The sequence below is a fragment of the Phyllostomus hastatus genome, unplaced genomic scaffold (assembly GCF_019186645.2).
Source record: "Phyllostomus hastatus isolate PE091 unplaced genomic scaffold, TTU_PhHast_1.1 phas_contig_159, whole genome shotgun sequence".
Taxonomy (NCBI): domain Eukaryota; kingdom Metazoa; phylum Chordata; class Mammalia; order Chiroptera; family Phyllostomidae; genus Phyllostomus; species Phyllostomus hastatus.
Genome location: NW_025333640.1, coordinates 8,654,952 through 8,681,641, shown reverse-complemented (window position 1 = coordinate 8,681,641; position 26,690 = coordinate 8,654,952). Strand labels below are relative to the sequence as shown.

General features: G+C 41.9%; 2 protein-coding genes across 2 annotated transcripts; both read left to right on the top strand.

Annotated features, from left to right (window-relative positions):
• The first annotated feature begins 292 nt into the window (after window positions 1-292).
• On the top strand, window positions 293-2,451 carry LOC123813933 (disintegrin and metalloproteinase domain-containing protein 20-like). Its single transcript, XM_045831380.1, is given in 3 exon segments — window positions 293-1,768; window positions 1,770-1,832; window positions 1,834-2,451. Coding segments are annotated over 3 exon segments (2,157 nt in total).
• An 11,042-nt stretch (window positions 2,452-13,493) lies between these two features.
• LOC123813932 (disintegrin and metalloproteinase domain-containing protein 20-like) lies at window positions 13,494-15,650 on the top strand. Its single transcript, XM_045831379.1, has one exon. The coding sequence runs from the start codon at window positions 13,494-13,496 to the stop codon at window positions 15,648-15,650; it is 2,157 nt and encodes a 718-aa protein (XP_045687335.1).
• The last annotated feature ends 11,040 nt before the right edge of the window (window positions 15,651-26,690 follow it).

Sequence of the window (26,690 nt, the reverse complement as noted above, 5' to 3'; positions counted from 1 at the left end):
AAGTATCAACTGATGGCAGTATTCTGTGTCTTGTCTTGAGCCAAATGCTAACTCACTTTAACCCACACCTTCTCTTCCTCCTCTAACTAGACCTGCTTATAATGCCCACCTCTGTCTCTGCTCTTCTTTTCATGTTTTTATAGTGCTGTTTCTCTGATGGTGTGACTCTGCCGGAGGTCAAAATAAAGGTCGGCACTGCATGCAGCCAGCTCAGATGAAGCAGACACGACACTGATGCTTCTTGCCCTGCCCTCCTATGCTCTCCCCAGTAGCTGCATGCAGTGGCTGCGTAATGGCAGGGGATGAGGCCTTGGTGCATGTGAAGATCACTCTTTTGCTGCTCTGGCAGGGTATGTTTCTGTTTCTTTCTGGATGGCCCCAGACTGGAAATTCCCAACGCCATGGTCCTGCAGAGGTGGTGATTCCCACAAGGCATGCCAGCAGCAGGAAGCTTCCAGGCTGGCTCACTTACAGCCTTCATTTTGGGGGCCAGAGACACATTGTCCACATGAAGGTCAACAAGTATTTCCTGTCCAGACACCTCCCAGTGTTTACCTACAGCGACCAAGGTGCCCTCCTAGAGGACCAACCTTTTGTCCAGAATGACTGCTACTATCAAGGCTATGTGGAAGGGGACCCAGAATCCATGGTGACCCTCTGTACCTGTTTGGGGGGTTTCCAAGGAACATTACAGACAAATGACGTTGTGTATGAAATAGAGCCCAAGAGGCATTCTACCACGTTTGAACATCTCATATACAAGGTGGACAGGAAGGAGACACAATTCCCACCCATGAGGTGTGGCTTGACAGATGAAGAAATAGCACGACAATTGAAGTTTCAAGAGACTGTTAATTTCACCTTGATGCAGAGTGGGTATGAAGGCTGGTGGACCCACAAGCGGTTTCTTGAGCTGGCAGTGGTGGTAGACCACAATCGATACCTTCATCATGATAGTAATACCACAAAAGTGCAGTATGAAGTATTCCTTGTTGTCAATGGAATTGATAACTTCTTGAGCTCACTGGATGTTGATGTGGTTTTAATAGGAGTTGAGGTCTGGAATGCAAGAAACCTCCTTCCAGTAAATGACATAAATACTCTCTTGGGACAATTTAGCACATGGAAGATATTTGGCTTTAATAACCGCTTACCCCATGATGTTGCACATGTTTTTGTAAAGCAGGACTATGGTATTAAAGCGGGCTTAGCCTATGTTGGAACAGTATGTAAGTTTAATCTTAACTGTGGAGTTGATAGTTTCATGAATGATGATGTGCATGATTTTGCATATATTGTGTCACATGAGATTGGTCATAATTTGGGTATGGAACATGATGCAAACACCTGTAAATGTGGGCATCCGGTCTGCATAATGTATCCGTCAAAAGTAGATGCAACTAGGTTCAGCAACTGCAGTTATGCTGACTTCATGAACACCATTGCAAAATGAAATTGTTTGTACGTTTCATCAAATAAAGGGAACATCTTCACAGTTACACAGTGTGGAAACAGTGTGGTTGAAGAAGGAGAAGAGTGTGACTGTGGCACTTTACAGTTGTGTTTAAAGGATCCCTGTTGTCAATTCAGTTGCACCCTGAGATTGGGGGCTGCCTGTGCTTTTGGGCTTTGTTGCCAAGACTGCCAGATCCTGCCAACAGGCACAGTGTGTAGACAACAGGAAAACACATGTGATCTCCCAGAGTGGTGCAATGGGACATCCAACCATTGTCCAGAAGATGTGTATGTGCAGGATGGGATCCCATGCGAGGGACGGTGGCTACTGCTATGAGAAGAGATGCAATAACCGTGAAGAACAGTGTAGGAACATTTTTTGGCAAAGAGGCCAAGAGTGCCAATCAGAGTTGCTACACCAAAATGAATACCCGTGGTGAACGATTTGGGAACTGTGGTATCCGTGGCTCCAGATACGTGCAGTGTAACATGTCAGATGTCCTGTGTGGGAGGGTGCAGTGTGAGAATGTGAGAGAAATTCCCCTTCTGAGAGATCATTCTACTGTGCATTGGACTCGCTTCAATGACATCACCTGCTGGGGTACTGACTACCACTTGGGGATGGCCATTCCTGACATTGGTGATGTGAAAGATGGTACAGAGTGTGGTGCAGACCATGTATGCATCAAAAGGAAGTGTGTCCATCTGTCCCTCCTGGTAACTGGGTGTTCACCTGAGACCTGCAATATGAATGGGGTCTGCAACAACAGAAACAACTGCCACTGCAACCGTGAGTGGGACCCTCCCACCTGCCAGCAAAAGGGCTATGGGGGAAGTATCAACAGTGGCCCACCTCCTGGGAGAGAAGAGAAGGAAAAGCCACAAGGGAAGTATTACCTGCTACTATTTTGGTTTATTCCTTTTTTTATATTACTATTATTGTTGTTGTTATTCGGGTTCTTTATTCAAGAAAACTCTCATGAAAACAAAAAGTAGAGTGTTGCAACTTCACCTTGGAAAGAAAACAAAAATACAATTTAAAACAATCCCAGTTGATCTCTCCCATGTATTCATTGTCAGTCTCCCAGCTGTGGAACTCTGACAGCATGCCCTGCAGACGATCCACAGACTGTCTCTGAGGCATCTTATCATTCAGATCATAAACATCAACCATTAAAACATTAGCTGAATTTTCTAATTCTGGGCCTATTTCAACATTCCACTATCTTAAAAGTGGTTAATGTTTCATCAAATGGGTCTCTTTCTGCATCTTGAGCAGAGGCATAGCTCATCGATGGTGTGTGTGTGCTCTTAATCTGGTTTCTGACTGGTCCCAAGTTGGACTTATTGATAACTCACCTCCAGATGTCCTTCCCTTTGTACGCTGCATTCACACAGGGAATGGCAACCTGCACAGCACATCTCTTCTCTAGCTGTCTTCCCCTATCACTCCCTGCCAGTAGCGGGAAAGAGAGGGAGAGGGGAATGTTGGGGAATTTTGCATTGCTATTCCTATCAATATTTCCTCACTGAGAGCTTACACCTTGGCATCAACGGTGAGTTTACTTCTGCATATTTTCTGTGTAGATATAATTTATTCATATATAATATTTGCTCATTTGTTGCTAACTCCTAGAAACAACAGACTGTCAGCCTCAGATATACTGGCTCAGCTACCAAACATCTAAACTCAGGGTTTAGAGTGACAAGCCTTTGAGTCCTCCACCAAGTCCCTCAGATGCCAGCACCAGGTCCACTAACCTCCTCAGGGGTCAGAGTCCTGTGTCCCTGGGACTCATTCCAAAGGCATGGTTCCAATAGTCCCATTTGTCCCCTTTGATGTCCAGTCCTAGGAGCAGTAGCTACATCTACTTGTTAATAACTCATGGTTGTCCCAGTGGTGGGGGTTCCTTTTATGGCAGATCTCAATGGCTAAGCTATTAGTACAATCAAGAACACAGGAAAGAGTCTGACAGCAGAAACTTTGAACTTTACACACCACTGCCCTTTACCATCTTGTGGGCATGAATTACTCTAAGAATCCTTGAAATCGGAAAAAAAAGAACAGGAGACACTTGGCTGGTGTGGCTCAGTGCATTGAGCAATGGCCTGTGGACCAAAAGGTCGCTGGTCAATTGCCAATCAGGGCACAAGCCTGTGTTAGGGGCCAGTCCCCAGTAAGGGGCACATGAGAGGCAACCACACCTGGATGTTTCCCTCGTTCTCTTTCTCCCTCCTTTCCCTCTCTCTAAAAATAAATAAATAAAATATTTTTTAAACAACAGGAAATAACACTTGCCACTCATTTTACCATTAAACAGGATGAAGAAGATTCTTTCAATTCTATGTTACATATGGAAGTATTAAGTATTAGTATACATAAGTATTTTTTTCCTCTGAAAGAACCCCAGAATATCACAGTTTTAAGAACCATAGTTAAGAATATCACAGTGCTAACGAAGCAATGGGAAATAGAGGACCTGAAATTCCAGGCAGGGAAATCATACTGAAAAGCATTGGATCTAACCAGCCATGTTTCCCTCTGAGCTCAAGGTGTCACTGGATGTGAATGGAGCCTTTGCCTGAGCCCTGCGGGAGCACTTCTACTGAGGAAGGAGAGATCCCTGAAGGGCTTAGTTACTACAAAGGTTTAGGTCGACTCATAATTAGATATTGAGGCAACTCTAAGTTAAATTCTTTCTCCTCAAGTCACATTTGCTTGATTCCACTGCTTTGTGCAGTGCTAGTGAGCTAGTCTGAAATTTCTCAAAAGCAGAGTTTCCTAAAATCATGGTGTGTATTGAACATAAGACATAAGAAAAGGAGGCACATCTCAAACATCTGTACTGTCTCCCCATCACACACGTATCTGATTGTGCTGCATGTGGCAAATGGTTGGAGGGCTGGGTTGTGAACCTCTAGGTGATAGAGAGGGATTCCCATAATCTTTTTTTAATCCTCTCCAGAGGAAATGCTTACTGATTTTTTAGAGAGAAAGAATTGTTGATGTGAGATAGAAACACCAATCAGTTGCCTCTCATAGGCTCCCAGGTGGAAACTGTACCCGCAACCTACACACGTGTCTCAACCAGAATCGAATCTATGACCTTTTTTACTCGACCATGCTCCAGTTGGACGGGCAGGCCTGGGCAGTAGCCAGACGATGAGGACTGGAGACATGCTGGTGGCTATAGGACAGGGCAAAACAGCAGCTGGCAAAGCGGGCGGCCACACATTTGCCTGCAGATAAACTAGGAGGAACAACTGGAGAGCAAAATAGACCACTCAACCCAGGGTTCCAGAACAGGGATATAAAGTCTCAAAACCTCTGACTAAAAACAATCTGTGAGGGTTGAGGGTGTAGAAGAAACTCCCAGCCCCACAGGAGAATTCATTGGAGAGACCCACAGGGTCCTTGAATGTACACAAATCCCCCCACCCAGGAATCAGCACCAGATGGGTCCAATTTGCTCATGGGTAGCAGAGGAAGTGACTGAAATCCAAAAGGGAAATGAACAAGAGGCACTGTTCCCTCTCTGACCCCTCCCCTACATACAGTGTGGTGGGCTGCCCCGCCCTGGCAAATACCTAAGGTTCTGCCCCTTACCGTGTAACAGGTGCACAGAGACAAAAAAAAAATGGCCCAAGTGAAAGAACAGATTAAAGCTCCAGAAAAAAATACGACTAAGCAACGAACAGATACCCAACCTATCAGATGCTCAGTTCAAAACATTGGTAATCAGGATTCTCACAGAATTGACAGAGTATGGTCATAAAATACAGGAAAAAATAAGGCTATGAAAAGTGAGATAGAGGAAAATGTACAGGGAAGCCAATAGTGATGGAAGGAAACCAGGATTCAAATAAACCTCTTTGTGGTTTGGACCACAAGGAAGAAATAAACAGTCAACCAGAACAGAATGAAGAAACAAGAATTCAAAAAAATGAGAAGAGGCTGAGCAACCTACAGGACAACTTTAAATGTTCCAACATCTGAATCATCAGGGTGCCAGAAGGAAAAAAAGAAGAGCAAGAAATGGAAAACTTATTTGAAAACATAATGAAGGAGAATTTTCCCAATTTGGCAAAGGAAATAGACTTCCAGGAAGTCCGGGAAGCTCAGAGAGTCCCAAAGAAGCTGGACCCAAGAAGCACACACCAAGGCACATCATAATTGCATTACCCAAGATTAAAGATAAGGACAGAATCTTAAAAGCAGCAAAACAAAGGAGAGAGTTACTTACAAAGGAGGACCCATTAGACCATCAGCTGATCTCTCCAAAGAGACCTTACAGGCAAGAAGGGGCTAGAAAGAAGCATTCTAAGTCATGAAAGGCAAAGACCCACATCTAAGATTGCTCTATCCAGAAAAGCTATCATTTAGAAAGGAAGGGCAGATAAAGTGCTTCTTAGATAAGGTCAAGTTAAAGGAGTTCATCATCACCAAGCCCTTATTATATGAAATGTTAAGGGGACTCATCTAAGAAAAAGAAGATAAAAAACGTGTATAGCAAAATGACAGCAAACTCACAATTATTAACAACCATACCCAAAACAAAAACAAAAGCAAACTAAGCAAACAACTAGAACAGGAACAGAACCACAGAAATGGACATCACATGCAGGGTTTTCAACAGGGAAGTGGGAAAGGGAGAGAGGGGGGAAAGGTAAAGAGAATAAGTGGCATAGATGGTAGGTAGAAAATAGAAAGAGGGAGGGTAAGAATAGTATGGAAAATGTAAAAAGCCAAAGAATTTATATGTACGACCCATGGACATGAACTAAAGGAGGGGAATGTAAGTGGAAGGAGGTGTGTAGGGTGGAGGGGAGTGAGGGGGGGGGGTAATGGGACAGCTGTAATAGCATAATCAATAAAATATTTTTTTTAAAAAAGAAGTGCATATAGGTAGTTACAGAACAGCCATGGGTCTGTAAACCAAAGTATAAGAAATGGAGTAGCCAAAGAACTTATACACATGACCCATACACATGAACAATGGTGGAGGTGTTGTGAGAGAGTGGGGGTGCTAGGTGGAAGGGGGCAAAGGGGAAAAATTCCAGACAACTGTAATAGCCTGATCAATAAAATTTAAAATTTTTTAAAAGGCAAAAAATAGGGCACTATATTATCTACTTGAACTTGGATGTCCAATCTCCCTCAGACATTGAAAGTTTCAGCTATTACTCCTTGAACTAAATTTTCTACCCTATCCCCCCTCTCTGCCAGAACCACGATTATGTTGGTGTTCCTCCTTTTGATTGAGTCTCATAGATATGTAGGCTTTTTTTTAAGATTTTATTTATTTATTTTTAGACAGAGAAGGGAGGGAGCAAGAGAGAGAGAGAGAGAGAAACATCAATATGCAGTTGCTGGGGGCCTGGCCTGCAAGCCAAGCATTTGCCCTGACTGGGAATCAAACCTGCGATGCTTTGGTTGGCAGCCCGCGCTCAATCCACTGAGCTATGCCAGCCAGGGTTGTAGGCTTTTCTTTTTTTCTCATTTTAATTAATTCCTCTTTCTCTCTTAACTGTTGTTAATAAGAAAAACTTAAATAAATAAGCTTGAAAATCTAATTGGCTTTATTAAATGACCACTGAATCAGGAAGCTTCTCATCTAGCAAGCAGAAAGATATTCCAAGAGGTTACACAAGATGGAAAGCTTTTATACAAAGGAACGTGGAACATGGAACATGGAACAGGGCAATCAACAGCAAGGGAAAAATAAAAGTTCACTGGAGGAAAAATTAAAGTTCAAGTGATGATGGCTTTTTGTTGGCTAAGCTGTGACATTTCTATGGGCTAGGCTTCTCATTGGAAAAAATAGGAAACAATCTTCCTTCCTCTTGCTGGGGCAGTAAAGTAGTTGGACTTCCCATCTGCGAATTCCAGGCAGTCTCTCCTTGTTGGGCTCTGTAACTGAGGTCTCTGTTCAGTGGGAGGGCATTAAGAGTGTCCTCACAGGCCTTTCTGACTCCAGTTTTAGTTGAGGTCCCCTTATGATTTTTCAGAATCATCATCTTCTAGGTCATTTTTCCTCCCTTTCACCTGCTCAGCTCTACTACAGAAGTTCTGAATTATATTCTTAAACTTCTTCATTAAATTCCTCCACTCCAATATCTTGGTTTGGCTCTTTGTTATGGTTTCTATCTTTCTTGTAATAACCCACTCCATCCATTGATCTTTTACTTGATCGTATTGAACTTTCTTCTCATGCCTGACACCTTCAATACAGGTATCATCAATTCATAGTAAGCTACACAGCATTATTCCATGTCTCTGGTCTCAGGGGTTAGAGAATTACTGATGTCTTTTGGGGGATCCCGATATTTCCTAGATATTTTGTAAATACTTGTACTTCTGCATGGCTGATTTTGCATTTGAAATGCCCTTACCTGTTCTCTTCAGACAGGGTAGCATGCATTGCTGTTGTTTCTCTGGGGATCCTAGGTTTCCGATGGACAGATCTGCTCCACTCTTCTAGGTCCCTTGGTGGAAGAATTCTTAACTCTTGTTTTCTCTTCTTCTTATAATTCACCAGGTTTCAAAAAAAATCAATTTTTGTTTTCTTAAAAGGTGGCATTGAACATTCAGTGACTATTTCTTCCTTGCCCACAGGCTATGGATCACTTTTCTGAGGCCATTGTAACTACTCAACTTGCTCTTACTGAGCACACACAGGGTGCCTGCCACAGAGTCAGAACAGGGGCATTGGGTTTAGCAAGGGGGCCTTTGGGTGTGCCTACAGTCCTCAGGAGACTGAGGGTTCCTCCAGTGGGGTGTTCACAGGGACCGGGAAAAGACTTCCTACTGAAGTCTTAAAGCCACAGCAGAAAACACTTTTCCTTCACGTTCACTGGTACCCTCAGAAGTCATGGCGCTACTATACAAAGTTTCTCCGGCACGACCCCTGCATAGGCACTCACTGCCTTCAACCTCTAGCCCCAGAAAGGTCACCTCTTGGATCTGTTCTGCAGGGATGATCACTACTATCCTTCCAAACAAATTAGTCCCCTACAGTGTCACCCTGGGGATGGGGGTAGCCCTTGCACTTTCCACTGCACCTAAACGTGTCCTTATCCAACTCAAATGGTGTGCTAGAATCTCCTTTCTTATGGCTGTGTTTCTGCACATTCTCTCTTCCCTGTATGTCTTCCCAGGTCAGTACTCTCCAGATTTTTCTCCTCGACAAAAACAAGTGGAGGTGGGGCTGATTCACCAGCTCCCTTGGATCCACAGTCCTTACCAAGATTTTGTTTATTTTCTAATCCACTAGTAGGCAAGATTCCTCCAGGTCCAGAATGAGGAAGACATTTAACTGGTTGCCTTGGTATTTAGAATTAAGGCATTTTGTTGCTAAGCAGTTAATTCTAGAATGAGGAGGAACTATAACTTGCTATCACAGTATTTAGAATTGGGAGAGTCTTCTTAATAAGCAGTTAAATCTAGAACATAATCAAGTGAGAGATAAAAGGGAAGTGATGTTATCTTTGTCATGTAAAGTTCTTGTTCCTGGAAATCAGTGATATAAACTATCTGTGATAAGTCCATAGCTAGAAAAGACCACTGGAACCATTCATTTTACTGCTGGTAAGTAACTCAAGAATTTGGCTATAAAAGAGAAAAACTAGCATTTTGTTTCTCCTTCACACGCACACTGGAATATACACACACAGACATACACATCAGCACAAACATGACATGATCCTTTGCCAGTTTTTCAGATCTTAAGGAGGATCTATTTCTTAGGGCTTATTCTGCTCTATTTAAATTGCTTGAGAGCCACAAAATTGGGTATTTAATGGGTTAATCCTCATGGCTTGGAAACTACTGGGCTTGGCTACACAGGAGAGTGAGACAGGAGGTGGTCATTCAGGGTACAGACATTCTTGAATTTAATGATGCTGTGGGGAAAAGATAAAGAATTCACAAACGATGATGCATGACAATCTACTGTGAACTTTCTATACTATTACGGCACTAACCATGTTATTCATGAAAATGTTATATTCTCTCAGGAGGTGTGTCTCTTTAATCCTTCTATAAAACAATACTATGAAGGCAAAAGTAGTCTGCCTCATGTATTTTTGGAGTTTGTTCTCCTATTCCCTGCTTGTAAACTGAGGTATTAGGAATAAATTTTAGCTGACTTATGTTGGTTACATTCACCCTAAGAGCACTATATTATCCATAAATAACTCTTTTTGCATCACAAGAACAATTCATACTCCATAATAATTACCAAAGACAGATCAAGAGAGTCATAGAGAGCCAACCAGAAGTTTATAATTCTACTCACTAGAGGTGGTGTCCTCAAAGATTTCCTTTCAGGACCTGACTGACTTCTTCTGGGATCTTTGCATTTTCCTCCTTTTTACTTCTAGAGAAGGACCCACCCACCCTAGGATCTCAGGTCACTTCAATGATGAGGGTAGTGTTCAGCCTGAAAGAAGTCCCCTGCCAACTTTCTGCAAAAAATAAAGCAAAAAACATAGAAAATGGCAGATCCTTCTTATATGTGCCAAATATGAAAACACCTTGGTTTTTTTTTATTTAAACTACCACCATTGAAAATCAGTAATGAAAACTTCTGGAAACAAAGACACCCAGCTGAGTGTCCTATATATTCCTGAGAAAATGTAGAAAATCAGAAACAATGTGAGCAACAAAGTATGAATTCTTAAAAGGGTAAAGTGGTTGAGAGAAATATCAGGTCATGATTTCCTCCTTCTGGCTGAAGCATCAGGCTATCTCATCCAATTTGACAGTTTCCACATCTTATGCATTCATTTCCCTAAAGATGCTCTGTGAGTTTCCGCCCCCAGCAATTTTGGCAGTCAGTTGTAAGAGTGGCAAAAGCAGGAAAAGCACTAATTTACTTTGGATTGAGTATTTCAGTCAACAGTGTTTGAACCGATGGAGTCTAGAGTTAGGCTATAGTGGTAAAGAGTAAAAGAAAGGGAACATAAGAAGTGTGAATAAATGAAAAGAAGAATTCTTTCTGTCCTCCATAAATGTGAGGAGTATCCCTGGCTGGTGTGGCTCATTGGACTGAGTGCCAGCCTGCGAACCAAAGGGTTGCCAGTTCCATTCCCAATCAGGGCACATGTCTAGATTGTGGGCCAGGTGCTCAGTAGGGGATGCACGAGAGGCAACCACACATTCATGTTTCTCTCCGTCTCTTTCTCCCTCCATTCTCTTCTTTAAAAAAATAAAAAAAATAAATAAACTTCTTTAAAAAATTGATGAGTAATTTTGATTAAGAATCAACATTGTGAGTAACTATTTAATATATAAGAGGACAAAAGAGCAAGAATAAGATCTAGATCTTGTCATAGGTCAGTTAGCAAGTTGGTTGCAAATGAGTAGTAAATCTGAAATCACCTGGGTGTTGAATGGGGTGTCCACATTCCCACTAAACCCAGAATGTAGGTAGAGGTATTGGTGGATAATGTGTCAGCAAATCAGATGGCCCAGTTCTTTGAGGTTTGTGCAGGACTGATTTAGGACTTGGTGTAACCGAAAGAAAGGTCAGTAGTGGTTTAATGAGATGACCACCACTTGAGTGGTTTGGAAGTGGCTTTGGTAATCAAAGCAAACTGAGACCAGATAGCTGGTCTGTGAGACACCTGAAGATCCTGAGGATGGAAGTGTTTCTCTCTGCTCTGCTCCCCATGCTGTTGGGCCCAATGTTTGACAGGTAGGTTTAGCACAATCAAGTGGGATAAGGAACTTTTCATAAATGAGAGTAGAGAGAAGATTGCTCCTGCTTTCCTAAAAGGAAGATTCCATAAACAACAGGAAAATGATTACCGAGAAAAGAGGTTAAGGAACACACAATGAAGATAATAATAACAATAATAGAGAACTAAGCAGAAATGAGTACAGGCTCTAGGAGATGACAGGTCCTTAATCAGCCACCTGTCATTTTCATAGTGCACACTAGGAGAAGTGGATTTGATTAGCCCATTTCAGATCTCTCATAGAAGACTTCACCTTTCTGTGTTTTTTTTTTCAGTTCTGCCAACGGTTCTAACTTCAAATCATGTTATTTTAATGATAGAAGACTGTGAGTATTTTGCTAGATAAATAAAAATGAGTGTTTTTGTTGTGAAATATTGAATGTAGTTTTACAAGTTCCTAATCTGTGTTGTTGCCCCAACCACTCTGTCCAAATTTGAACTTCATACCATTTAATTTCCTTCATCTGCATGTTGATTTATGCATCTCAGGTGGATATCCCTGGGTCTGCACATTGAGTCTTTCTATTAACACTTTTACTCAAAGAAGAAAACAGCAAGTTGATTTGCCAGCCAGGCACTGTGCTACTGTCAGATTTCATCATAACAAATATGAGAGGACACTCTCCCAAAATGGAATTATCTTGTGGACAGTGGGCCCCTTGGAGTACAGGCTCCCCTGCTATGTGGGTGTTCTAGGAACCCATCTGTATCAGTGTGCCAGCTGGCAGTGTTGTGAGAGGCTGCATTTGACTTCAGTAATTTTCTCTTTGAAGAGTCTTTCAACATGTTTGCCCATTTCATGAAAGGTGATTTATGAGCACACCTGCTCACACCATGCTAGGTGCTCAGCAGTTTTTGACCAAAAGAGCATGACCCCTATGTCCCACCCTCCCTATTCACATGATCTTGCCCCAAGCGACTTTTTTTGTTTCCTCGGATGAACAAAGTTCTCAGAGGGAAATATTTTGCCAATGTGGAAGTGATAAAACCAAAAACAGCAGAAGCACTAAGGCATCCAAACCCAGAAGTTTAAAAACTGTTTTGAACAGTGGGAAAAAAGCATCTCAATAAGGGTACTGCGTCCAGTGGAGAGTACTCTGGAGGTGACTGAACTTTAAGCACATAAGAATGAAGAAACAATTTTTTATAAACACATTTTTGGGTCCACCCTCACATGTGATGATGCATTTGTACTATTGAGATAGCTTTTTGTTTTTTATTTTTTCATAGAAGATATGTACATGTATTTGTATTTATAAAATAAAAACACTTTAAGGTTGACCTTGGGAACTGGTTACCTTGCAGTCTTGGACATGTAGAGACGTTGAGGCCTTCACCACGGAAAGACAACATATTGCCTTCCTGTGTGCTTCCCTCCCTCCTTTAGGGTTTCTTGATTTCTGAAGCTGCTTTAATTTGCCTTCAAGACACTCCCGCTTCCAAGGGATACTCTGCCAACTAGTCTGATTCCTCTCATTTCATAAGGCTAGGGTTTTTAAGATCTTGTTCTCCTGAAGAGTATAATCAAATATAAACTTTTTAGATAATCTGTCACCAACCCAATATGCTCCCCCTCCAGTGCCACCCTCCTCCACTGAATACAGAACTTGGTGTGATTACAGTAGATACAAATATTTGGAGAAATTGGATGCTTTGACCCTCCCGGTTTCACAGGTTTAAATGATTAGAGAAATGCAAAAAGTAAAGAATGTAACTAATAACCTGTTGCTTTGGATGTATCTATTACAAACAAAGAGAAACAAGAATGTGTGTAAATAGCTTTTATCTCTCCAAGGAATGTGACTACATAATTCTTCTTTTGGTAGTGAAAGGAAGACCTACCATATCGATATTCATACCAAGCCTATATGTATAAATTAAGACTCCTCATCAAAACATGACATATGTTCACTTTGATATATTTACTGTGGAATGTTTCATATATATTCATATAATGAGAGAATGGGATAATGAATCCATATGTGCCCTTCATCTAGGTTCATTAAGTATCAACTGATGGCAGTATTCTGTGTCTTGTCTTGAGCCAAATGCTAACTCACTTTAACCCACACCTTCTCTTCCTCCTCTAACTAGACCTGCTTATAATGCCCACCTCTGTCTCTGCTCTTCTTTTCATGTTTTTTATAGTGCTGTTTCTCTGATGGTGTGACTCTGCCGGAGGTCAAAATAAAGGTCGGCACTGCATGCAGCCAGCTCAGATGAAGCAGACACGACACTGATGCTTCTTGCCCTGCCCTCCTATGCTCTCCCCAGTGGCTGCATGCAGTGGCTGCGTAATGGCAGGGGATGAGGCCTTGGTGCATGTGAAGATCACTCTTTTGCTGCTCTGGCAGGGTATGTTTCTGTTTCTTTCTGGATGGCCCCAGACTGGAAACTCCCAACGCCATGGTCCTGCAGAGGTGGTGATTCCCACAAGGCATGCCAGCAGCAGGAAGCTTCCAGGCTGGCTCACTTACAGCCTTCATTTTGGGGGCCAGAGACACATTGTCCACATGAAGGTCAACAAGTATTTCCTGTCCAGACACCTCCCAGTGTTTACCTACAGCGACCAAGGTGCCCTCCTAGAGGACCAACCTTTTGTCCAGAATGACTGCTACTATCAAGGCTATGTGGAAGGGGACCCAGAATCCATGGTGACCCTCTGTACCTGTTTGGGGGGTTTCCAAGGAACATTACAGACAAATGACGTTGTGTATGAAATAGAGCCCAAGAGGCATTCTACCACGTTTGAACATCTCATATACAAGGTGGACAGGAAGGAGACACAATTCCCACCCATGAGGTGTGGCTTGACAGATGAAGAAATAGCACGACAATTGAAGTTTCAAGAGACTGTTAATTTCACCTTGATGCAGAGTGGGTATGAAGGCTGGTGGACCCACAAGCGGTTTCTTGAGCTGGCAGTGGTGGTGGACCACAATCGATACCTTCATCATGATAGTAATACCACAAAAGTGCAGTATGAAGTATTCCTTGTTGTCAATGGAATTGATAACTTCTTGAGCTCACTGGATGTTGATGTGGTTTTAATAGGAGTTGAGGTCTGGAATGCAAGAAACCTCCTTCCAGTAAATGACATAAATACTCTCTTGGGACAATTTAGCACATGGAAGATATTTGGCTTTAATAACCGCTTACCCCATGATGTTGCACATGTTTTTGTAAAGCAGGACTATGGTATTAAAGCGGGCTTAGCCTATGTTGGAACAGTATGTAAGTTTAATCTTAACTGTGGAGTTGATAGTTTCATGAATGATGATGTGCATGATTTTGCATATATTGTGTCACATGAGATTGGTCATAATTTGGGTATGGAACATGATGCAAACACCTGTAAATGTGGGCATCCGGTCTGCATAATGTATCCGTCAAAAGTAGATGCAACTAGGTTCAGCAACTGCAGTTATGCTGACTTCATGAACACCATTGCAAAACGAAATTGTTTGTACGTTTCATCAAATAAAGGGAACATCTTCACAGTTACACAGTGTGGAAACAGTGTGGTTGAAGAAGGAGAAGAGTGTGACTGTGGCACTTTACAGTTGTGTTTAAAGGATCCCTGTTGTCAATTCAGTTGCACCCTGAGATTGGGGGCTGCCTGTGCTTTTGGGCTTTGTTGCCAAGACTGCCAGATCCTGCCAACAGGCACAGTGTGTAGACAACAGGAAAACACATGTGATCTCCCAGAGTGGTGCAATGGGACATCCAACCATTGTCCAGAAGATGTGTATGTGCAGGATGGGATCCCATGCGAGGACGGTGGCTACTGCTATGAGAAGAGATGCAATAACCGTGAAGAACAGTGTAGGAACATTTTTGGCAAAGAGGCCAAGAGTGCCAATCAGAGTTGCTACACCAAAATGAATACCCGTGGTGAACGATTTGGGAACTGTGGTATCCGTGGCTCCAGATACGTGCAGTGTAACATGTCAGATGTCCTGTGTGGGAGGGTGCAGTGTGAGAATGTGAGAGAAATTCCCCTTCTGAGAGATCATTCTACTGTGCATTGGACTCGCTTCAATGACATCACCTGCTGGGGTACCGACTACCACTTGGGGATGGCCATTCCTGACATTGGTGATGTGAAAGATGGTACAGAGTGTGGTGCAGACCATGTATGCATCAAAAGGAAGTGTGTCCATCTGTCCCTCCTGGTAACTGGGTGTTCACCTGAGACCTGCAATATGAATGGGGTCTGCAACAACAGAAACAACTGCCACTGCAACCGTGAGTGGGACCCTCCCACCTGCCAGCAAAAGGGCTATGGGGGAAGTATCAACAGTGGCCCACCTCCTGGGAGAGAAGAGAAGGAAAAGCCACAAGGGAAGTATTACCTGCTACTATTTTGGTTTATTCCTTTTTTTATATTACTATTATTGTTGTTGTTATTCGGGTTCTTTATTCAAGAAAACTCTCATGAAAACAAAAAGTAGAGTGTTGCAACTTCACCTTGGAAAGAAAACAAAAATACAATTTAAAACAATCCCAGTTGATCTCTCCCATGTATTCATTGTCAGTCTCCCAGCTGTGGAACTCTGACAGCATGCCCTGCAGACGATCCACAGACTGTCTCTGAGGCATCTTATCATTCAGATCATAAACATCAACCATTAAAACATTAGCTGAATTTTCTAATTCTGGGCCTATTTCAACATTCCACTATCTTAAAAGTGGTTAATGTTTCATCAAATGGGTCTCTTTCTGCATCTTGAGCAGAGGCATAGCTCATCGATGGTGTGTGTGTGCTCTTAATCTGGTTTCTGACTGGTCCCAAGTTGGACTTATTGATAACTCACCTCCAGATGTCCTTCCCTTTGTACGCTGCATTCACACAGGGAATGGCAACCTGCACAGCACATCTCTTCTCTAGCTGTCTTCCCCTATCACTCCCTGCCAGTAGCGGGAAAGAGAGGGAGAGGGGAATGTTGGGGAATTTTGCATTGCTATTCCTATCAATATTTCCTCACTGAGAGCTTACACCTGGGCATCAACAGTGAGTTTACTTCTGCATATTTTCTGTGTAGATATAATTTATTCATATATAATATTTGCTCATTTGTTGCTAACTCCTAGAAACAACAGACTGTCAGCCTCAGATATACTGGCTCAGCTACCAAACATCTAAACTCAGGGTTTAGAGTGACAAGCCTTTGAGTCCTCCACCAAGTCCCTCAGATGCCAGCACCAGGTCCACTAACCTCCTCAGGGGTCAGAGTCCTGTGTCCCTGGGACTCATTCCAAAGGCATGGTTCCAATAGTCCCATTTGTCCCCTTTGATGTCCAGTCCTAGGAGCAGTAGCTACATCTACTTGTTAATAACTCATGGTTGTCCCAGTGGTGGGGGTTCCTTTTATGGCAGATCTCAATGGCTAAGCTATTAGTACAATCAAGAACACAGGAAAGAGTCTGACAGCAGAAACTTTGAACTTTACACACCACTGCCCTTTACCATCTTGTGGGCATGAATTACTCTAAGAATCCTTGAAATCGGAAAAAAAAGAACAGGAGACACTTGGCTGGTGTGGCTCAGTGCATTGAGCAATGGCCTGTGGACCAAAAGGTCGCTGGTCAATTGCCAATCAGGGCACAAGCCTGTGTTAGGGGCCAGTCCCCAGTAAGGGGCACATGAGAGGCAACCACACCTGGATGTTTCCCTCGTTCTCTTTCTCCCTCCTTTCCCTCTCTCTAAAAATAAATAAATAAAATATTTTTTAAACAACAGGAAATAACACTTGCCACTCATTTTACCATTAAACAGGATGAAGAAGATTCTTTCAATTCTATGTTACATATGGAAGTATTAAGTATTAGTATACATAAGTATTTTTTTCCTCTGAAAGAACCCCAGAATATCACAGTTTTAAGAACCATAGTTAAGAATATCACAGTGCTAACGAAGCAATGGGAAATAGAGGACCTGAAATTCCAGGCAGGGAAATCATACTGAAAAGCATTGGATCTAACCAGCCATGTTTCCCTCTGAGCTCAAGGTGTCACTGGATGTGAATGGAGCCTTTGCCTGAGCCCTGCGGGAGCACTTCTACTGAGGAAGGAGAGATCCCTGAAGGGCTTAGTTACTACAAAGGTTTAGGTCGACTCATAATTAGATATTGAGGCAACTCTAAGTTAAATTCTTTCTCCTCAAGTCACATTTGCTTGATTCCACTGCTTTGTGCAGTGCTAGTGAGCTAGTCTGAAATTTCTCAAAAGCAGAGTTTCCTAAAATCATGGTGTGTATTGAACATAAGACATAAGAAAAGGAGGCACATCTCAAACATCTGTACTGTCTCCCCATCACACACGTATCTGATTGTGCTGCATGTGGCAAATGGTTGGAGGGCTGGGTTGTGAACCTCTAGGTGATAGAGAGGGATTCCCATAATCTTTTTTTAATCTTCTCCAGAGGAAATGCTTACTGATTTTTTAGAGAGAAAGAATTGTTGATGTGAGATAGAAACACCAATCAGTTGCCTCTCATAGGCTCCCAGGTGGAAACTGTACCCGCAACCTACACACGTGTCTCAACCAGAATCGAATCTATGACCTTTTTTACTCGACCATGCTCCAGTTGGACGGGCAGGCCTGGGCAGTAGCCAGACGATGAGGACTGGAGACATGCTGGTGGCTATAGGACAGGGCAAAACAGCAGCTGGCAAAGCGGGCGGCCACACATTTGCCTGCAGATAAACTAGGAGGAACAACTGGAGAGCAAAATAGACCACTCAACCCAGGGTTCCAGAACAGGGATATAAAGTCTCAAAACCTCTGACTAAAAACAATCTGTGAGGGTTGAGGGTGTAGAAGAAACTCCCAGCCCCACAGGAGAATTCATTGGAGAGACCCACAGGGTCCTTGAATGTACACAAATCCCCCCACCCAGGAATCAGCACCAGATGGGTCCAATTTGCTCATGGGTAGCAGAGGAAGTGACTGAAATCCAAAAGGGAAATGAACAAGAGGCACTGTTCCCTCTCTGACCCCTCCCCTACATACAGTGTGGTGGGCTGCCCCGCCCTGGCAAATACCTAAGGTTCTGCCCCTTACCGTGTAACAGGTGCACAGAGACAAAAAAAAAATGGCCCAAGTGAAAGAACAGATTAAAGCTCCAGAAAAAAATACGACTAAGCAATGAACAGATACCCAACCTATCAGATGCTCAGTTCAAAACATTGGTAATCAGGATTCTCACAGAATTGACAGAGTATGGTCATAAAATACAGGAAAAAATAAGGCTATGAAAAGTGAGATAGAGGAAAATGTACAGGGAGCCAATAGTGATGGAAGGAAACCAGGATTCAAATAAACCTCTTTGTGGTTTGGACCACAAGGAAGAAATAAACAGTCAACCAGAACAGAATGAAGAAACAAGAATTCAAAAAAATGAGAAGAGGCTGAGCAACCTACAGGACAACTTTAAATGTTCCAACATCTGAATCATCAGGGTGCCAGAAGGAAAAAAAGAAGAGCAAGAAATGGAAAACTTATTTGAAAACATAATGAAGGAGAATTTTCCCAATTTGGCAAAGGAAATAGACTTCCAGGAAGTCCGGGAAGCTCAGAGAGTCCCAAAGAAGCTGGACCCAAGAAGCACACACCAAGGCACATCATAATTGCATTACCCAAGATTAAAGATAAGGACAGAATCTTAAAAGCAGCAAAACAAAGGAGAGAGTTACTTACAAAGGAGGACCCATTAGACCATCAGCTGATCTCTCCAAAGAGACCTTACAGGCAAGAAGGGGCTAGAAAGAAGCATTCTAAGTCATGAAAGGCAAAGACCCACATCTAAGATTGCTCTATCCAGAAAAGCTATCATTTAGAAAGGAAGGGCAGATAAAGTGCTTCTTAGATAAGGTCAAGTTAAAGGAGTTCATCATCACCAAGCCCTTATTATATGAAATGTTAAGGGGACTCATCTAAGAAAAAGAAGATAAAAAAACGTGTATAGCAAAAATGACAGCAAACTCACAATTATTAACAACCATACCCAAAACAAAAACAAAAGCAAACTAAGCAAACAACTAGAACAGGAACAGAACCACAGAAATGGACATCACATGCAGGGTTTTCAACAGGGAAGTGGGAAAGGGAGAGAGAGGGGGAAAGGTAAAGAGAATAAGTGGCATAGATGGTAGGTAGAAAATAGAAAGAGGGAGGGTAAGAATAGTATGGAAAATGTAAAAGCCAAAGAATTTATATGTACGACCCATGGACATGAACTAAAGGAGGGGAATGTAAGTGGAAGGAGGTGTGTAGGGTGGAGGGGAGTGAGGGGGGTAATGGGACAGCTGTAATAGCATAATCAATAAAATATATTTTTTTAAAAAAGAAGTGCATATAGGTAGTTACAGAACAGCCATGGGTCTGTAAACCAAAGTATAAGAAATGGAGTAGCCAAAGAACTTATACACATGACCCATACACATGAACAATGGTGGAGGTGTTGTGAGAGAGTGGGGGTTGCTAGGTGGAAGGGGGGCAAAGGGGAAAAAATTCCAGACAACTGTAATAGCCTGATCAATAAAATTTAAAATTTTTTAAAAGGCAAAAAATAGGGCACTATATTATCTACTTGAACTTGGATGTCCAATCTCCCTCAGACATTGAAAGTTTCAGCTATTACTCCTTGAACTAAATTTTCTACCCTATCCCCCCTCTCTGCCAGAACCACGATTATGTTGGTGTTCCTCCTTTTGATTGAGTCTCATAGATATGTAGGCTTTTTTTTAAGATTTTATTTATTTATTTTTAGACAGAGAAGGGAGGGAGCAAGAGAGAGAGAGAGAGAGAAACATCAATATGCAGTTGCTGGGGGCCTGGCCTGCAAGCCAAGCATTTGCCCTGACTGGGAATCAAACCTGCGATGCTTTGGTTGGCAGCCCGCGCTCAATCCACTGAGCTATGCCAGCCAGGGTTGTAGGCTTTTCTTTTTTTCTCATTTTAATTAATTCCTCTTTCTCTCTTAACTGTTGTTAATAAGAAAAACTTAAATAAATAAGCTTGAAAATCTAATTGGCTTTATTAAATGACCACTGAATCAGGAAGCTTCTCATCTAGCAAGCAGAAAGATATTCCAAGAGGTTACACAAGATGGAAAGCTTTTATACAAAGGAACGTGGAACATGGAACATGGAACAGGGCAATCAACAGCAAGGGAAAAATAAAAGTTCACTGGAGGAAAATTAAAGTTCAAGTGATGATGGCTTTTTGTTGGCTAAGCTGTGACATTTCTATGGGCTAGGCTTCTCATTGGAAAAAATAGGAAACAATCTTCCTTCCTCTTGCTGGGGCAGTAAAGTAGTTGGACTTCCCATCTGCGAATTCCAGGCAGTCTCTCCTTGTTGGGCTCTGTAACTGAGGTCTCTGTTCAGTGGGAGGGCATTAAGAGTGTCCTCACAGGCCTTTCTGACTCCAGTTTTAGTTGAGGTCCCCTTATGATTTTTCAGAATCATCATCTTCTAGGTCATTTTTCCTCCCTTTCACCTGCTCAGCTCTACTACAGAAGTTCTGAATTATATTCTTAAACTTCTTCATTAAATTCCTCCACTCCAATATCTTGGTTTGGCTCTTTGTTATGGTTTCTATCTTTCTTGTAATAACCCACTCCATCCATTGATCTTTTACTTGATCGTATTGAACTTTCTTCTCATGCCTGACACCTTCAATACAGGTATCATCAATTCATAGTAAGCTACACAGCATTATTCCATGTCTCTGGTCTCAGGGGTTAGAGAATTACTGATGTCTTTTGGGGATCCCGATATTTCCTAGATATTTTGTAAATACTTGTACTTCTGCATGGCTGATTTTGCATTTGAAATGCCCTTACCTGTTCTCTTCAGACAGGGTAGCATGCATTGCTGTTGTTTCTCTGGGGATCCTAGGTTTCCGATGGACAGATCTGCTCCACTCTTCTAGGTCCCTTGGTGGAAGAATTCTTAACTCTTGTTTTCTCTTCTTCTTATAATTCACCAGGTTTCAAAAAAAATCAATTTTTGTTTTCTTAAAAGGTGGCATTGAACATTCAGTGACTATTTCTTCCTTGCCCACAGGCTATGGATCACTTTTCTGAGGCCATTGTAACTACTCAACTTGCTCTTACTGAGCACACACAGGGTGCCTGCCACAGAGTCAGAACAGGGGCATTGGGTTTAGCAAGGGGGCCTTTGGGTGTGCCTACAGTCCTCAGGAGACTGAGGGTTCCTCCAGTGGGGTGTTCACAGGGACCGGGAAAAGACTTCCTACTGAAGTCTTAAAGCCACAGCAGAAAACACTTTTCCTTCACGTTCACTGGTACCCTCAGAAGTCATGGCGCTACTATACAAAGTTTCTCCGGCACGACCCCCTGCATAGGCACTCACTGCCTTCAACCTCTAGCCCCAGAAAAGGTCACCTCTTGGATCTGTTCTGCAGGGATGATCACTACTATCCTTCCAAACAAATTAGTCCCCTACAGTGTCACCCTGGGGATGGGGGTAGCCCTTGCACTTTCCACTGCACCTAAACGTGTCCTTATCCAACTCAAATGGTGTGCTAGAATCTCCTTTCTTATGGCTGTGTTTCTGCACATTCTCTCTTCCCTGTATGTCTTCCCAGGTCAGTACTCTCCAGATTTTTCTCCTCGACAAAAACAAGTGGAGGTGGGGCTGATTCACCAGCTCCCTTGGATCCACAGTCCTTACCAAGATTTTGTTTATTTTCTAATCCACTAGTAGGCAAGATTCCTCCAGGTCCAGAATGAGGAAGACATTTAACTGGTTGCCTTGGTATTTAGAATTAAGGCATTTTGTTGCTAAGCAGTTAATTCTAGAATGAGGAGGAACTATAACTTGCTATCACAGTATTTAGAATTGGGAGAGTCTTCTTAATAAGCAGTTAAATCTAGAACATAATCAAGTGAGAGATAAAAGGGAAGTGATGTTATCTTTGTCATGTAAAGTTCTTGTTCCTGGAAATCAGTGATATAAACTATCTGTGATAAGTCCATAGCTAGAAAAGACCACTGGAACCATTCATTTTACTGCTGGTAAGTAACTCAAGAATTTGGCTATAAAAGAGAAAAACTAGCATTTTGTTTCTCCTTCACACGCACACTGGAATATACACACACAGACATACACATCAGCACAAACATGACATGATCCTTTGCCAGTTTTTCAGATCTTAAGGAGGATCTATTTCTTAGGGCTTATTCTGCTCTATTTAAATTGCTTGAGAGCCACAAAATTGGGTATTTAATGGGTTAATCCTCATGGCTTGGAAACTACTGGGCTTGGCTACACAGGAGAGTGAGACAGGAGGTGGTCATTCGGGTACAGACATTCTTGAATTTAATGATGCTGTGGGGAAAAGATAAAGAATTCACAAACGATGATGCATGACAATCTACTGTGAACTTTCTATACTATTACGGCACTAACCATGTTATTCATGAAAATGTTATATTCTCTCAGGAGGTGTGTCTCTTTAATCCTTCTATAAAACAATACTATGAAGGCAAAAGTAGTCTGCCTCATGTATTTTTTGGAGTTTGTTCTCCTATTCCCTGCTTGTAAACTGAGGTATTAGGAATAAATTTTAGCTGACTTATGTTGGTTACATTCACCCTAAGAGCACTATATTATCCATAAATAACTCTTTTTGCATCACAAGAACAATTCATACTCCATAATAATTACCAAAGACAGATCAAGAGAGTCATAGAGAGCCAACCAGAAGTTTATAATTCTACTCACTAGAGGTGGTGTCCTCAAAGATTTCCTTTCAGGACCTGACTGACTTCTTCTGGGATCTTTGCATTTTCCTCCTTTTTACTTCTAGAGAAGGACCCACCCACCCTAGGATCTCAGGTCACTTCAATGATGAGGGTAGTGTTCAGCCTGAAAGAAGTCCCCTGCCAACTTTCTGCAAAAATAAAGCAAAAACATAGAAAATGGCAGATCCTTCTTATATGTGCCAAATATGAAAACACCTTGGTTTTTTTATTTAAACTACCACCATTGAAAATCAGTAATGAAAACTTCTGGAAACAAAGACACCCAGCTGAGTGTCCTATATATTCCTGAGAAAATGTAGAAAATCAGAAACAATGTGAGCAACAAAGTATGAATTCTTAAAAGGGTAAAGTGGTTGAGAGAAATATCAGGTCATGATTTCCTCCTTCTGGCTGAAGCATCAGGCTATCTCATCCAATTTGACAGTTTCCACATCTTATGCATTCATTTCCCTAAAGATGCTCTGTGAGTTTCCGCCCCCAGCAATTTTGGCAGTCAGTTGTAAGAGTGGCAAAAGCAGGAAAAGCACTAATTTACTTTGGATTGAGTATTTCAGTCAACAGTGTTTGAACCGATGGAGTCTAGAGTTAGGCTATAGTGGTAAAGAGTAAAAGAAAGGGAACATAAGAAGTGTGAATAAATGAAAAGAAGAATTCTTTCTGTCCTCCATAAATGTGAGGAGTATCCCTGGCTGGTGTGGCTCATTGGACTGAGTGCCAGCCTGCGAACCAAAGGGTTGCCAGTTCCATTCCCAATCAGGGCACATGTCTAGATTGTGGGCCAGGTGCTCAGTAGGGGATGCACGAGAGGCAACCACACATTCATGTTTCTCTCCGTCTCTTTCTCCCTCCATTCTCTTCTTTAAAAAATAAAAAAATAAATAAACTTCTTTAAAAAATTGATGAGTAATTTTGATTAAGAATCAACATTGTGAGTAACTATTTAATATATAAGAGGACAAAAGAGAGCAAGAATAAGATCTAGATCTTGTCATAGGTCAGTTAGCAAGTTGGTTGCAAATGAGTAGTAAATCTGAAATCACCTGGGTGTTGAATGGGGTGTCCACATTCCCACTAAACCCAGAATGTAGGTAGAGGTATTGGTGGATAATGTGTCAGCAAATCAGATGGCCCAGTTCTTTGAGGTTTGTGCAGGACTGATTTAGGACTTGGTGTAACCGAAAGAAAGGTCAGTAGTGGTTTAATGAGATGACCACCACTTGAGTGGTTTGGAAGTGGCTTTGGTAATCAAAGCAAACTGAGACCAGATAGCTGGTCTGTGAGACACCTGAAGATCCTGAGGATGGAAGTGTTTCTCTCTGCTCTGCTCCCCCATGCTGTTGGGCCCAATGTTTGACAGGTAGGTTTAGCACAATCAAGTGGGATAAGGAACTTTTCATAAATGAGAGTAGAGAGAAGATTGCTCCTGCTTTCCTAAAAGGAAGATTCCATAAACAACAGGAAAATGATTACCGAGAAAAGAGGTTAAGGAACACACAATGAAGATAATAATAACAATAATAGAGAACTAAGCAGAAATGAGTACAGGCTCTAGGAGATGACAGGTCCTTAATCAGCCACCTGTCATTTTCATAGTGCACACTAGGAGAAGTGGATTTGATTAGCCCATTTCAGATCTCTCATAGAAGACTTCACCTTTCTGTGTTTTTTTTTTCAGTTCTGCCAACGGTTCTAACTTCAAATCATGTTATTTTAATGATAGAAGACTGTGAGTATTTTGCTAGATAAATAAAAATGAGTGTTTTTGTTGTGAAATATTGAATGTAGTTTTACAAGTTCCTAATCTGTGTTGTTGCCCCAACCACTCTGTCCAAATTTGAACTTCATACCATTTAATTTCCTTCATCTGCATGTTGATTTATGCATCTCAGGTGGATATCCCTGGGTCTGCACATTGAGTCTTTCTATTAACACTTTTACTCAAAGAAGAAAACAGCAAGTTGATTTGCCAGCCAGGCACTGTGCTACTGTCAGATTTCATCATAACAAATATGAGAGGACACTCTCCCAAAATGGAATTATCTTGTGGACAGTGGGCCCCTTGGAGTACAGGCTCCCCTGCTATGTGGGTGTTCTAGGAACCCATCTGTATCAGTGTGCCAGCTGGCAGTGTTGTGAGAGGCTGCATTTGACTTCAGTAATTTTCTCTTTGAAGAGTCTTTCAACATGTTTGCCCATTTCATGAAAGGTGATTTATGAGCACACCTGCTCACACCATGCTAGGTGCTCAGCAGTTTTTGACCAAAAGAGCATGACCCCTATGTCCCACCCTCCCTATTCACATGATCTTGCCCCAAGCGACTTTTTTTGTTTCCTCGGATGAACAAAGTTCTCAGAGGGAAATATTTTGCCAATGTGGAAGTGATAAAACCAAAAACAGCAGAAGCACTAAGGCATCCAAACCCAGAAGTTTAAAAACTGTTTTGAACAGTGGGAAAAAAAGCATCTCAATAAGGGTACTGCGTCCAGTGGAGAGTACTCTGGAGGTGACTGAACTTTAAGCACATAAGAATGAAGAAACAATTTTTTATAAACACATTTTTGGGTCCACCCTCACATGTGATGATGCATTTGTACTATTGAGATAGCTTTTTGTTTTTATTTTTTCATAGAAGATATGTACATGTATTTGTATTTATAAAATAAAAACACTTTAAGGTTGACCTTGGGAACTGGTTACCTTGCAGTCTTGGACATGTAGAGACGTTGAGGCCTTCACCACGGAAAGACAACATATTGCCTTCCTGTGTGCTTCCCTCCCTCCTTTAGGGTTTCTTGATTTCTGAAGCTGCTTTAATTTGCCTTCAAGACACTCCCGCTTCCAAGGGATACTCTGCCAACTAGTCTGATTCCTCTCATTTCATAAGGCTAGGGTTTTTAAGATCTTGTTCTCCTGAAGAGTATAATCAAATATAAACTTTTTAGATAATCTGTCACCAACCCAATATGCTCCCCCTCCAGTGCCACCCTCCTCCACTGAATACAGAACTTGGTGTGATTACAGTAGATACAAATATTTGGAGAAATTGGATGCTTTGACCCTCCCGGTTTCACAGGTTTAAATGATTAGAGAAATGCAAAAAGTAAAGAATGTAACTAATAACCTGTTGCTTTGGATGTATCTATTACAAACAAAGAGAAACAAGAATGTGTGTAAATAGCTTTTATCTCTCCAAGGAATGTGACTACATAATTCTTCTTTTGGTAGTGAAAGGAAGACCTACCATATCGATATTCATACCAAGCCTATATGTATAAATTAAGACTCCTCATCAAAACATGACATATGTTCACTTTGATATATTTACTGTGGAATGTTTCATATATATTCATATAATGAGAGAATGGGATAATGAATCCATATGTGCCCTTCATCTAGGTTCATTAAGTATCAACTGATGGCAGTATTCTGTGTCTTGTCTTGAGCCAAATGCTAACTCACTTTAACCCACACCTTCTCTTCCTCCTCTAACTAGACCTGCTTATAATGCCCACCTCTGTCTCTGCTCTTCTTTTCATGTTTTTTATAGTGCTGTTTCTCTGATGGTGTGACTCTGCCGGAGGTCAAAATAAAGGTCGGCACTGCATGCAGCCAGCTCAGATGAAGCAGACACGACACTGATGCTTCTTGCCCTGCCCTCCTATGCTCTCCCCAGTGGCTGCATGCAGTGGCTGCGTA